The 12,595-nt window shown below is 47.3% G+C and overlaps 2 protein-coding genes across 3 annotated transcripts; one reads left to right on the forward strand and one right to left on the reverse strand.

Moving 5' to 3' along the window:
* The first annotated feature begins 52 nt into the window (after positions 1–52).
* Positions 53–7,293, forward strand: LOC122391908 (organic cation transporter protein-like). 2 transcript variants are annotated; one of them, XM_043386243.1, is made up of 13 exons: positions 53–214; positions 1,889–2,104; positions 2,336–2,561; positions 2,770–2,873; positions 3,375–3,529; positions 3,906–4,074; positions 4,410–4,530; positions 4,712–4,818; positions 5,087–5,221; positions 5,714–5,793; positions 5,995–6,182; positions 6,542–6,678; positions 6,926–7,293. In XM_043386243.1, the coding sequence occupies exons 2-13, from the start codon at positions 1,962–1,964 to the stop codon at positions 7,068–7,070; spliced, it is 1,710 nt and encodes a 569-aa protein (XP_043242178.1). In that variant the 5' UTR covers positions 53–214; positions 1,889–1,961; the 3' UTR covers positions 7,071–7,293. The 2 variants fall into 2 exon arrangements, with proteins under 2 accessions (XP_043242178.1, XP_043242180.1); XM_043386245.1 differs by having other exon boundaries at positions 71–214; positions 1,892–2,104.
* Positions 7,294–8,351: 1,058 nt separating this feature from the next.
* LOC122391909 (2-oxoglutarate-dependent dioxygenase citB-like) lies at positions 8,352–12,221 on the reverse strand. Its single transcript, XM_043386246.1, has 6 exons — positions 11,744–12,221; positions 11,294–11,415; positions 9,708–9,826; positions 9,282–9,477; positions 8,846–9,068; positions 8,352–8,683 (listed from the first exon to the last, which is right to left on the reverse strand). The coding sequence occupies exons 1-6, from the start codon at positions 12,142–12,144 to the stop codon at positions 8,503–8,505; spliced, it is 1,242 nt and encodes a 413-aa protein (XP_043242181.1). The 5' UTR covers positions 12,145–12,221; the 3' UTR covers positions 8,352–8,502.
* Between the last annotated feature and the right edge of the window lie 374 nt (positions 12,222–12,595).

A 12,595-nucleotide genomic window follows, 5' to 3' on the forward strand; every position in this document is an offset into this window, starting at 1 on the left:
AGCTGATAAAACCATATGAGCATGACCATTGACCATGCTCTAGAGGTGGCAGATGCCTTGATAAGACCAGCAGTTTGAGGTGGCTTTCGGCTCTATCATGTGACAGTGAATCCTTGTGATATAGCGTCGCGGTGTTTCTAGACGATTGATCGCTTGTTTCGACAATTTGGCCGAAATTGTTATGCTCCTATGCTGCTGGAGACTCATTGAGAAGGTGAGGATCTTATGAATAAGTTTGTAATGTACTTCAATCGATTTTGGCGTCTATATATGTTTTACATTTCCGAGTAAAATGGTTATTTTACGTATATAAAAGCTATCAGACTTCACCCGTTTTCACGACGGTTATCTGATACACATTTGGTCACATTTAATGCGATTTGGTCAAATTGGGTTCATGGGTGCTTCATAGTTATTTTCAGCATGGGTAGAAAATTGGAATAGTTGCTTATATACCGTATTTATTAAATCATCAGACATACTTTCCGATCAAAACATTAACATAACTTCAAACTGTAAAGATATTTGCTCTAAAACGAATTTGGTTAGATTTGGTCTGGCTAAGTGCAATCGCCAGATAGACCGTCGTGAAAATGGCTATTATGATTAGGTTCTGACGGATGCTGCTCATTTCCTTCATTTTTGATGATTTCTTAACACGCGCACCGACGGGGGGGCGGATATCCGCCCCCCTGAGGTTTTTCGCGGATAGCGAGAAAACCGCGGCGCGTAGCGCCGCGAAATTTGGTACGACTATTCTCTCATCAATTTTACACATGGTGTGCAAGTTTAAATCTCCTAACTTTGAAGGTCAGGTCACCAGGTCACTTTGAATGACCCAACCTCAAGTCACTTTTTGCAACTTTGTCACCGTGCCAGAGCTACAGTAGATGTCGGAGGCCTTTGAAAGTCGCAGGATGTTATTAGGTCATTAGTAGCTACAATTTGTGTATCTCGGAATTTTGATGTCGGTGACCTAAGGTCAGGTCAATTTCGCGACCTCCCCATTATAAGTCAATGGGGGAAAAATCAACTTCCTGTTTTTACCACTAAAACGGGTCGGAATGGCCCCATTTACCATACATGACTTCATATACGATCAACCTTCACTACCTTGAGGTCTGTTTTGCTGTTGGGCAGCTGTAAGGTCATGTGACGTCACCAAAGGTTTTTTGCCAATAACTCCGTACAGGAACAAGATACAGCCGCGCAGATGGTTCCATTGTGTTCAGCTCGTCAAGACGCATCGAATGATATGCATGATGACCTCGAGGTCACGTGACCTGAGGTCAACCTTTGACCTTGACCTTTCGAGGTCAACATATATATCATTCGATGCGGATTGACGAGAGGATCACGATGATGCCCTTAGTTTGTTCCTATTATGACTAATTCGAAAGTTATTCGAGAAAAACTCTCTCCTTATCTAGCGCCGCCATTTTGACTTTTTCGACCACTGTGACGTCATCTTTGACCTGACCTGAAAATGACTTTGTAAAAATTGTAGACCTTGTCCGTGCGTACCCGATGCCGTTTACCGCTTGTCGCTATCTTGCTTCGTTCTCGAGATCTCAGGGGGGGGGCGGTCATCCGCCCCCCCCCCCGTCGGTACGAAGTTGGCGCAGACCCCCGTCGGTGCGCGGGTTAAGAGACAATATCCGATAAGGATATTTAACATTACAGAGGATAAGGATGTTATAAAATATGTGCCTGGTATTGTTTGTGCTATGAGTAGTACCTAAGTGGATGTTTGTAGAACAACGTGGCTGCTTTTTAGCAATCGTTCAATGTCGCCATGAAGTTATTGCGGGGCTAGAAATATTCATTCATTCATTTATTCATATTTAATCACCATCGCTCGTTACCTGCTCCGCTGTCCTTACGACAGTAGGGAGGTTGCAGCCGCACTCCCAGCACCAGTCTGCAGGAGTATACCATAACGTGGTCAGCGAGAGTCGACGATGGACGTCGAGGAGGTTTTGGAGAGGATCAACGGCTGGGGCCGCTACCAGAAGGCCGTCTACCTGCTGGCCTGCCTGACGCCCATTTTCGCGGCCACCGTCACTGTCGGCTACTCGTGGACGGGATACATCAGCGACCACAGGTGACGCCCGCTGAACTGCCGAACCGCTGCACTGAACTGGTAAACCGACGCCCGCGCCAGTTTATGTTCAATGCTGTATCGAAATGTATTGTAAAATGTTTTAGGAAAAGTCTTAGCGTCGCAGTGTTCTCCACATTCTATCGATGAAACCAGAATGCCTAAATTTGGTATTGACCATATATTCCAATCCCAACACTCCCCCCCCCCCCCCCCGGTGCTTCCATTGTACAGGTGTCTGGTGGAAGAGTGCGAGGACCCCAGCAATGCCACCTACGACGCGCCGTTCCTGCGCTGGTCCACGCCGGCGGACGCCGACCACACGTGGAGCCGCTGTCAGAGGTACCGGCCCACCTCAGTCGGAGGCTGCACCAACACCAGCTTCTTCACCAACCAGACCGAGTCGTGCTCCCGCTGGGTGTACGACAAGTCCGTCATGGAGAGCACCGTGGTGTCAGAGGTGGGATACTGCAGCTATTTTGAAAGCCCCATTTGGCCTCGTTCTGTTTAAAACTAACATTGGTTGCTAGCTTTTCTGTCTCTATCTATCCTCTGTGTTTTGTGTTTCCAGTCTGACTTGTTCTGTGTGTTTCCAGTTTGGCTGGTGTGTGTTTCCAGTTTGACCTGGAGCGTGTGTTCCCAGTTTGACATGTTCCTTGTGTTTGCAGTTTGACCTGGTCTGCGACAGTGCCAAGCTGCAGCCACTGGTCAGCAGTCTGTTCTTCGTGGGCACAGCGCTCGGCTCCGTCATAAGTGGCTTCGTGGCCGATCGGTGGGTCCACTGTAAAACGGATAAAATCACCTGGATTAAATATGCAACAGTTTTCAGCATGATGCTTTTTCTTCGTTTCTTTTTATTTCGTTTTCCAGTCTTTTTCCTTGATCATTCACTTTTGTTCTCCCGATATCAATCCTGATCGGAGATGGAGAGAAGGAACTCTCCAATTCTGAATCATTTATATCTTATCCGATAGTTCACTGAATATGTAACTATGCATTTATAAATAGGCCTATGCACCTCTTTATGCTATCATTCCACGACACTTGGACAGAAAGTGTCTAAACCAAAACCACACATAAATACTTCTTACCTATATAGTGCTGTATGTGGTACTTTGTGTAGCATGGCCTCAGATACGATTCCTGACTGATGCATGCACATCGTCGTAGCTCAAGTAGCCCCTGTGTTACCTGATGTATGTAGACAGTTCATCCATTTCCAGGTACATACAGCCGTATGTCGTCTGATGTAGCTACTCCATCCCCGCTCCAGGTACGGCCGTATGATAGCTCTGATGTGCAGCATCGTCGGCACGGGTCTGTTCGGCGGCCTCGGCGCCCTGGCCTCCAGCTACGGCACATTCACGGCCATGAGGTTTCTGAGCTCCATTTGTCAGTACGGACTGTTCGGAGTCGCCTTTGTCTGGTGTAAGCGTTCCTCCAATCCAAGAGTTTGTTTTTCTTCTTTAAAGAAAATGTCAGCACTGTTTCTTCTTTGATGGTGTTATCCATAATAGTATTTTAGATTATATTTTATATCAATGACATGAATAAGCCCTATGTGACCTATGATACCTGGCATTTCGATTTTGGACCCTCCAATAGGCTAAGCAAAACATAAAAAAATGAATAACGTTACGTATAAGTAAGAATAGTGCATTGACCGCTAAAATAGAAGTGGAAGATTAATTCTTAGTAATTGCTAGCAACAGGATTTTTGTTTCTCTCTCATTTTCTCAAAAGGTATAGCAATATAGAGAATACATGCAATTATGAAAAAATGTCTGCTGATGGCATCTTCCAGGTACAGAATTCACGTCGATAGAAGTCCGTGCCTTTTGCGGCATTATCATCAACATATTCTTCGCCATCGGCGAGGCTCTGTCTGGAGTGTTCCCGATATTTGTCAAGGACTGGACGTCACTGCAGCTCATCTACTCGGTCCCCGTACTCATCTTTGTCTCATACTGGTTGTAAGTTATTGGGATACCAGTTACCACATTGGGGTGGCACTTCCGTAACGGCCTGCAAAAAAAAAAAAACGGGACCGAGCGGAACGGTCACCTGGATGTGATACTTGAACGTCGTGCAAGAGTGTCGGTGTGGCTAGATGAGGACAAATACGCCGTCATGATCGATGCATAGCAGCCAACAAAAGGCGGGATAGACGTTTGTGCGTGGGTGCTGCGATCGTGTCTCGGATGTCATTTTGGTCCATGAAATGAAAAATGACAAATATTATGGTCGATGTTACAGTGTCCAAGAAATGGTGAATAATGTAATTCTGCAGTGCATTTGGTTGTTTCAGCCTTGTTCCTGAGTCTCCTCGATGGCTGATGGCTACAAATCAACCGAAGAAGGCAGAGCAAGTGCTGAGGAAGATTGCGAAATGGAACGGGACTACATTCCCTGAAGAGCTGCTTAAAAGGGTGATAATTAATCGTGCAGCTGACCTGAAGTCAGTTATTCAGTTTGACTTTGAACTGGTCCACTCACATGACGCTCGGCGCGCCGCATGATGAAAATAAAATGTCACAACCGATGAAGTATTTTAGAAAACTTCTGCGGAACGGAACTGTTTAACAACATCTTGCATTTCTTTTTTTTCAGAATAACGTCGAAAGCACGGAAGAGTCTCCTTCTACTACTGAAAGCTTCCTAGACGCAATGAAATCTCCTGTACTTCGTCTCCGAGCAATTATCCTTTGCCTGCAATGGTAACATCTTGATGCGGTTTATCTTTGCGTTTTACGCATTCTTCTTCGCTCATAAGTACTTTTCTGTATTTGATCTATACGTCAAATGGTGTTTCATAATGGATTAATGCAACGAATTCGCGCAATGATTCATGTAATGAAATATTGAGATAAATTCATAACGTGAAGACTGAAGATATTTGCCGTATAAGAGATTCATTTGGTTGAGTTTGGTGCAAACACCAGATAACCAGTTGTGAAAAAGGCTCACTAACAAACGCGTCCTCAGGTTCGTCGTCACTCTGGTTTACTACGGCATCGGCATGGTGTCTACCGAGTTCGGCGGCGACGTCTACGTCAACTTCATCCTGACGATGCTCATCGAGATCCCCTCCTACCTCTTCTGCGCCTTCACCATCAACCCGTGAGCAGGCACCCGTCTTCATATCTTGTGTGCTTCTTCACCAAAAGCGGTTTTGATTAAAGTGATAATTGCTGTAAGAAAAGGACTAAAAGTTTATGTTTTTCTCACAAATCCTACCGATTTCTGCCTGAGTAAACACGTCTTAGATGTCGAGGCCTGCGGAACGATAGCCATTGCAATTGCGTGCCTACCCTCTTGGCGGATGGTTCATAAATCGTATTTTTTCTAGTCATGCTTCATGAGAGCTGCAAGCAATCTCTGAACATGACCAGAACTTGCTGTGTTGATGAATATCAGGTGTATAAATAAGCATCCATATTGAATAAGTCATGTACCACGTCACCCCTCCAGTATCAAACTGGACACAACCGGCTGTAACTTGTCATTACCGCTCGCCTCTGAGCCGTCACATGGCTTCCATCAGACTCGTGTCACGCTGATGGGAGCGGCACTTTATGATCGGTGACAGCAGCGGGTGCTGTGTCGTTTCAGACTGGGACGAAAGCTGGTGATTGGCGGCGCGTTTGCACTGACAGGACTGGGAACGATCCTCTGCGCCGTGGTGCCAGATGGTGAGGGGGTGGGGCGCCCAGAGTGTCACTGGGTACATGGTGTTCATAGCTGCTGAGGTTGACATTTTCTCATAAAGAACAACATTAAATTATCACGTAGGTACTCTAAGCAAAACCATCACCTCTCTGGACCTTAGGCAGCGAGACCATGAAAAGACCCAGTCTGTTTCTTCACATCTTCGCTGTCGGTTTTTGCCACAGATGCCGACCTGGAGTGGCTGATAACCACGCTGGCTCTGCTGGGAAAGTTCGGCGCCGCCTCGGCCTTCTCCACCATGTATCTGTACACGGCCGAGCTGTACCCGGACGCGCTGCGGGCCAAGGGCGTCGGGTTCGCCTCCACCTCCGGTCGACTAGGCGCCATCATCGCACCCTTCATCGCCGACCTGGTGAGCGCTGCGCCATCGGCGATGCGACCGCAGGGCAGCTGCGGCTCCGGCTGACGAGCGGCAGAACGCATTAGAACGATTAATGAGTGGCTCTCTTTCATTGACAACTCAAGGCGTTTTGTATATGTCGTTAGAGCTAGCGTGTTTTTAGTTTAGGAGGGACTAGTGTTTAAAAAGGACTGGCGCGTGAAAAATAGCTCAGGCCAATGCTTTCTAACAACTGCAGATCATAATCTGCGTGGATATGCCTTCCGTAATTTGCAAACAACAATCATAAAGAACTTATGCAACATCAGCGCGATTCCATTTTTATATAATGAATGTGCGCTTTTGACCAATCTCATGTACTATTTATACAGGGTCAGGGTGACACCACCCTTCCACTGTGTATATTCGGCGTGACCGGTCTGGTGTCTGCTGGACTGACCATGCTGTTGCCGGAGACCAGTGGTCAGGACCTGCCAGTCACCATAGCCGAAGCGATCGATTTCGGAAAGTAAGTGCCAGGTGTAGGTAAGTACCTATCCATCACCGGCAAAGTGGTAAATATTTCTGCATTTTGCTGCCCAAAACTGAAATTATTGTAGGTACAGGTAGTTAGCAAAAATAGTTTATTTGTGGTGCGCAGTGCCTCACTAAACCCACTTGAAAGTCAGCTAACCAATTTTTTTCATTTACCGGGCATGTTTCTCCTAATTTCCTGTACGGAAAGAAACTTGATGACATATGTTACTTTGTCGCAGGGGCCAGTCGCTGCTGCCAATTCCGTGTCTGGTGGCCCGTCGGCAGAGAAAACGGGAGCACCTCAGAGGGTTCGACGGACCCCAGATACAGCTGCCAGACACAGAAGGAAACGCAGAGGACCAGGGACACACAAAGGCAGTCTGACTTACTTCTCAAAATTACTACACAATACACATATATGAACAAACATAAATAGTTTTTTAATGTGCTGTGTTGTGTCCTCGCTGCCGAAGACGCGTTGTGAATTATCACTGGATGATGATGACGGTAGAAAATGGAGGAGGCAAAACAAGGATTACAAAACAAGGATTAAAACATTAAACAAGGATCACATAGGTATGATGTGATGTAGATTGAAATATCATGCAGTAGGGGCTAGGGCGCACAGCAGGTCATCAGAAAGCTTTAAATCAACAACCACGCTCTTTAGGAAAATGGCAAAAGAACTGCATGGATGCTATTTTGTCGGAACTAACTAATGTGTCAATATTTCATTAAATACAGGCATATGTCATGAGCAACGGGATGTAAAAGGACAGGGGAAACTGAAGCTTACACCAATGCCCACTGCATAATATCTGGTTCCGTCACGTCACCTCCGAACAGACGGCTGTAGGTCGTGACGATCTCGTCCGGAGTCACATGCCTCGCGTGCCGACCCCGCGGCCCGCGCCATGGCGTAATTGTGGTCCGATGAGGAGCAACGTTCAAGTATGCGCAAATAAACCTTGTACTTTGGCTGCTGTGACCTGTCGACCAAAGGTGCACTTAGGGAGCATCAGCTGCGATTCAGAAACGTGCTCTGATAACGTAAATAGAAGTGGTGTGATAGGAAATAACACCAAATGGCACGGTCGGCATCTTGCGTGACGTCCACCAAATATCATAGGCTTAAAGGTCAAAGTCCAATGACGATATCAGTGGTTTTAAGTGCATGTACCTGAGTACCCTTAGTATATGCGCGTTTTCGTTCTTCCTAAGCAGTGTTATTTAGTGCGTCGCTATGGAAAAAAGTTGTTTCCAGCTCAGGATATCTAGTTTGCACATGTCAGTCTATAGATTTGGATTTGGATCTTTCTGACAATATCCATAGCACGATGTAGGTATTCTGTACCTCTTACCGGATCTGTAAATGTTTGAAATGATGGGTGCAGTTTGCATATTATTTCGAATATAATGAGCTACTAGATGAAAATTTTATGTGGGTAATACAAAGGAAACATAAAATAAATACTATTCATTTAAAAATTCCTGGTACTCTGCTTACGCGTGGGTGCAGCTAATCTAAATTCGAAGAAGTAAGGAAGATAAAAGACGAGTAGACGCTGGCATGCTTCTACTCGTATGCCTCAGTAAATGCTCAAAATGCTTTGTAAGAACTTCTGAATTCACTGAACTACCACTTGCAGACAAACCGCCAACAACTTATATCTTGATGTACATATTTTACCATTACTTGATTACCTCCAACAAGCAGGTAATATTGCACGTGTATAGTTACTTCATTGTCACTTTCCATCATAATGGCCCTTTAGTTTTCACTAACAAAAGAGCACATCACTTATTGAAGCCTGATTCATTCGGCCACCAGCGACTTGGGGTACGGAATGTCCTTGAACTCGTAGAAGTTGTTGATCATCTTTGTGATGGCCCAGGGTCCGTAGCTGACCTCTGCCGGCTCCGCCTGACCAGAGCACGGCAGGCGCACCGACATGTTGGCCGTGTAGCGCGGCTCCAGGAAGAACGGCACCGAGAACCTGCCAGTATGTAGAAGGATAATGTCGAGAACCTGTGCGCATGTCGAGTAATTTTACTGAGAACCTGCATCATTGTATAATAATGCACCTGTCTAAAACAATCGACAGCCATGATTATGTTCCAGAAGAAAACGACCATAGCGGCTGACGGCGCTAACTGACCTGTTGACGCCGTGGTCAATGACGCGATGGTTGGTGGCCTTCCACTTGCCGCCGGAGATGGTGGAGAGCATGTCACCGATGTTGACGACCACGGCGCCGCTCCTGCACGGCACCGGCATCCAGGAGCCGTCGGCGCGCTGCAGCTCCAGACCCTCGTACTCGAACGTGGAGACCATGGTGACGAAGCCGGAGTCGTGGTGCGCCGCGCACAGCAGAACGGCGTCTGATCGAACCGGGGGTCAGCCCGGTCAGGGTCGAACCAGGCTGGATATCAGGACGTAGCGCTATTGCTAAAAATGTCAGAACAGCTCACGAGGCATCAGGTGCGGGAATCGACTACATATTGTAAGCCGAGCGCCTCTATCAAATTAATGTGGATATAGTCACTCCATATGTTAATTAACCTTCTGTGGGGCCACTGTTACCAGTGACTCACCGTCTGTGGGGTCGCGGGCCGAGGCCGGGATGTCGCCCTGCCGGGGCGGGTAGTGCAGGTAGCGCAGCGTGGAGACCGGGTCCGGCCGGAACAGGTTGACCAGCTTGTCGGAGGGGGCGCCGCAGCCCTCGGCGGCCAGCTCCAGCAGCGTCATACCCGCGGCCGTCATCAGACCGTAGAACCGCACACTAAACTCCTGGCGGACGGCAGTACAGTCATCAGAGACGCGCCCTGAACTGAGACAGAAGGTAGAACCGCACACTGAACTACAAACGGCGGACAGACAGCAGGCACGTGCATTAAACTCATGACATGCGGTAGCGCGAAATCATTAATTAAATGACAGAAACATAAAATGCTACTGAGAAGACGGCTGTAGACTCATGAGTGTGTAAGCGTAAACACATGCTGAAGTTCCGAACGAACCTGAAACTTTCGCAGTCCCTCGGTGTCGCTGGTCTCAGGCCAGGGAGTAGGCTCGTAGAATATATTCCCCTTGACCTTCTCTGGGTCGCTTAGTGGCTCCAAAGATGCCAGATCGTATCCTGCAACCGTGTTTTGCAGCTACACTACAAATATTTACAATGGGCACGTTGTCCGTCAGAGGTAGTCAACTTTATCATAGGTAGTGTTTGGTAAATTAACAACATATACAACTAAATTACAACTTACAAGGTGCTATGCATAAACCATCTAATTTGGTTGGTAAGTTTCATATAAGAACGTCGCTTCTCAATGCTACGAAGCTGAGCGTGGGAATGGGGTTTGGAAACTCTCAAAGTGACGGGACTCGTGACACGACTGTCCCGTGGGCGTGGCCTGTCGCATATCTGCGTAGCTCAGTAAAGTGACAACATAATTACGCACCAGGGAGCCTTATCTCTCAGTATAACGAGACCCGAAGCACTGAATCGCGGAGCAATCTTGAATTGCGGTGCAGCCACCTAGGGCCGCGATATTATTACTCGATGTTGGCGCGCACACAAATACATTGACACATGCTTTTCAGGTAGCCTTTTAGTATCTTGCCTTACCCTTCACCCTTATAGGGGGAGGGGGAGGGGGAGGGGGAGAGGGGTCGAAAGGGGCCCTCGGTTTTTCCCAAATAACTCGCGCAAAAAGCGGTCGATCGCGACGAATCTTTCAGTTCCCTCGCGTTAATCAATTTTACACCGGCCCTTTAAATTTCATGACCCTGACCTAAATGACCTTTGACCTGCAACCTACCTTTCAAGACCATGTTTGGCCGGAATCGCGATTCGGCGTATCTCGGCTCGCATAAGCCGCGCGTTTGCAGTCTTTTCGTGGTTTCAAGCGTTCAAACATGTGATTTGATGTTGGTCTCATGAATCAATGTGGGTGTCAAGGTCACCTGAAGGTCAGGTCAGGTCAATAAACTTTGATGACCTCGGTTCACTTTTTCGAGCTTTACGTGTTTCAAGGCTAGTTTTTAGAGCTGAATTTGAATTTAGCAACCCTTTGCACATTGTCAAAGTAGTTCTGGTGTCTTCGTAACATGTAACGAAGCTGTCAGAGGCGGTTGACACCTACTACGAATTGACCTGACCTGACCTGACCTGACCCGACCTGGCCTAAATGTATATAGACATCATCGGTGATCAAAGCTCAAATGATATTCGTCATCAGCGCCCCGAAAAACCGCGTTGCAACCACACTTTAGGACGTTCAAACAGGTCCCGATTTTCACGACTTTTGGGTCATTGACCTGATCTGGAAGGGCAACCAATGACCCAGGACCTTAAAATTGGGTATCAACGGCTTTCTCTTGTCACGGACAACACACTCGTTTTTTTTTCGCGAAGCTCTAGCTCGATCAGGGGCGAAACGGCAAGGGGTGTCCAGCGGACCCCCCCCCCTTCCCTTATGCGCCCGCGGCTGGCAAAACACCATTTCAGGCGAGGGTTATTACAGCAATCGGTATTTTATCGTAAAGATTTTGATACATTATGCAAACATTCTAGTTAAATCAATACTTTTCACAATTTCCCTACCTTCCTTGTGAGACGAGTCTGTTTTATCCACGGGAAAATATCCACGATAGAGGAAGTTCGTCTTTTCATTGAATTTCTTGCGAGCTATTCCCATCTTGACATCATCTGGTAGGTTGAAGAACCTGAGGAATGGTGTGTTATGACCATGAGTTACGACCGACCGTTCGGAAGGTATAGTCAGCCCCTGGCTAAGCAAGTACACAACAGACTTGCTGAATACATAAATATGCAGAGCCCTTTTTCTATATTCCCGTAAGTGCAGTATATACGTGAAACAGAGTATACGCTATGGCCGCTAAGGGCATGTGATCAGATGAAAGCAATTGATTGTTAAAAGGAAATAAAGAGACCGATCACAGCGCGTAATCTTATCGATATTTCATATATCTAACATATTGTGAGTCAGGTAAATCTCCTAGAAATTCTTATCCATTCCGTGCCCTCCCTCACCATCTGGTGTACGACATGAGCTCGTGCTCGTCGTAACCGTCGATGCCTTCCACGTAGAAGAAGCCGTCCGTCTCCAGAGCGGCGACGAGTCGGCTGGCCAGCCGGGCTCGGCCCGGCCCGGCCGCCTGACGCAGGTCGATCACCGGCAGCGGGTCACAGGACATGGTCACTGTCGGGGGAGGGACCATGGCTCCGACAGGCCGTCTGCTTGTGACTGGAACTGGGGACCGGCGGTCCGTCCGCGAGAGGTGCCGGCCGGCGACTGGCCAGTCTGTCCAGACGCGATGTGTCCGCCCCTGGTTTACGGAGTTTAGCTCGCAGACGGCTCCAGGCTGACTCAGCCCCAGCCCGCCGGGCAATTTGAACGGCGTCAGCACGCCGCATTCTTGTAGTGCACACATTCGTTCCTATGAGAATGCAGCCTATATGCCTTGATTTGCAAGCTATATGGGTTTTCCATGCATTTTGTTGACATTGGCTTTTAGCTTAAAGGGACCCTCCCACCTTCTAAAAAGTTAATGAATTGGCATGAAAGTGATGTCGCTCGGTTCAGAAAGAGCGAAAACCAATATCTACCAAATTTCATCGAAAAATATTCACCGGTTTTCTAGATATTAGACTTTTACTTTTGTTTACTTTTTGGGATCTCCGCTGTTACTAGCGACTTTATTTGAAAGTGCGGCATTTGTTGCGCGCAAAGCAGCATATACCACCGCGTGCTACCAAACGTTTTAGTGAAAGATTTAAAAATCGTTAGATCTCTGCTGACGTCACAAATTCTAAGGGGGCATACCAATGCTTTAGCCCCTTAGAATCCGAAAACTGCAAGTTTGAAATTCCATATCTCCGAAT

Source organism: Amphibalanus amphitrite, unplaced genomic scaffold (genome assembly GCF_019059575.1).
Source record: "Amphibalanus amphitrite isolate SeventyFive unplaced genomic scaffold, NRLGWU_Aamphi_draft 000461F_arrow, whole genome shotgun sequence".
Classification (NCBI taxonomy): domain Eukaryota; kingdom Metazoa; phylum Arthropoda; class Thecostraca; order Balanomorpha; family Balanidae; genus Amphibalanus; species Amphibalanus amphitrite.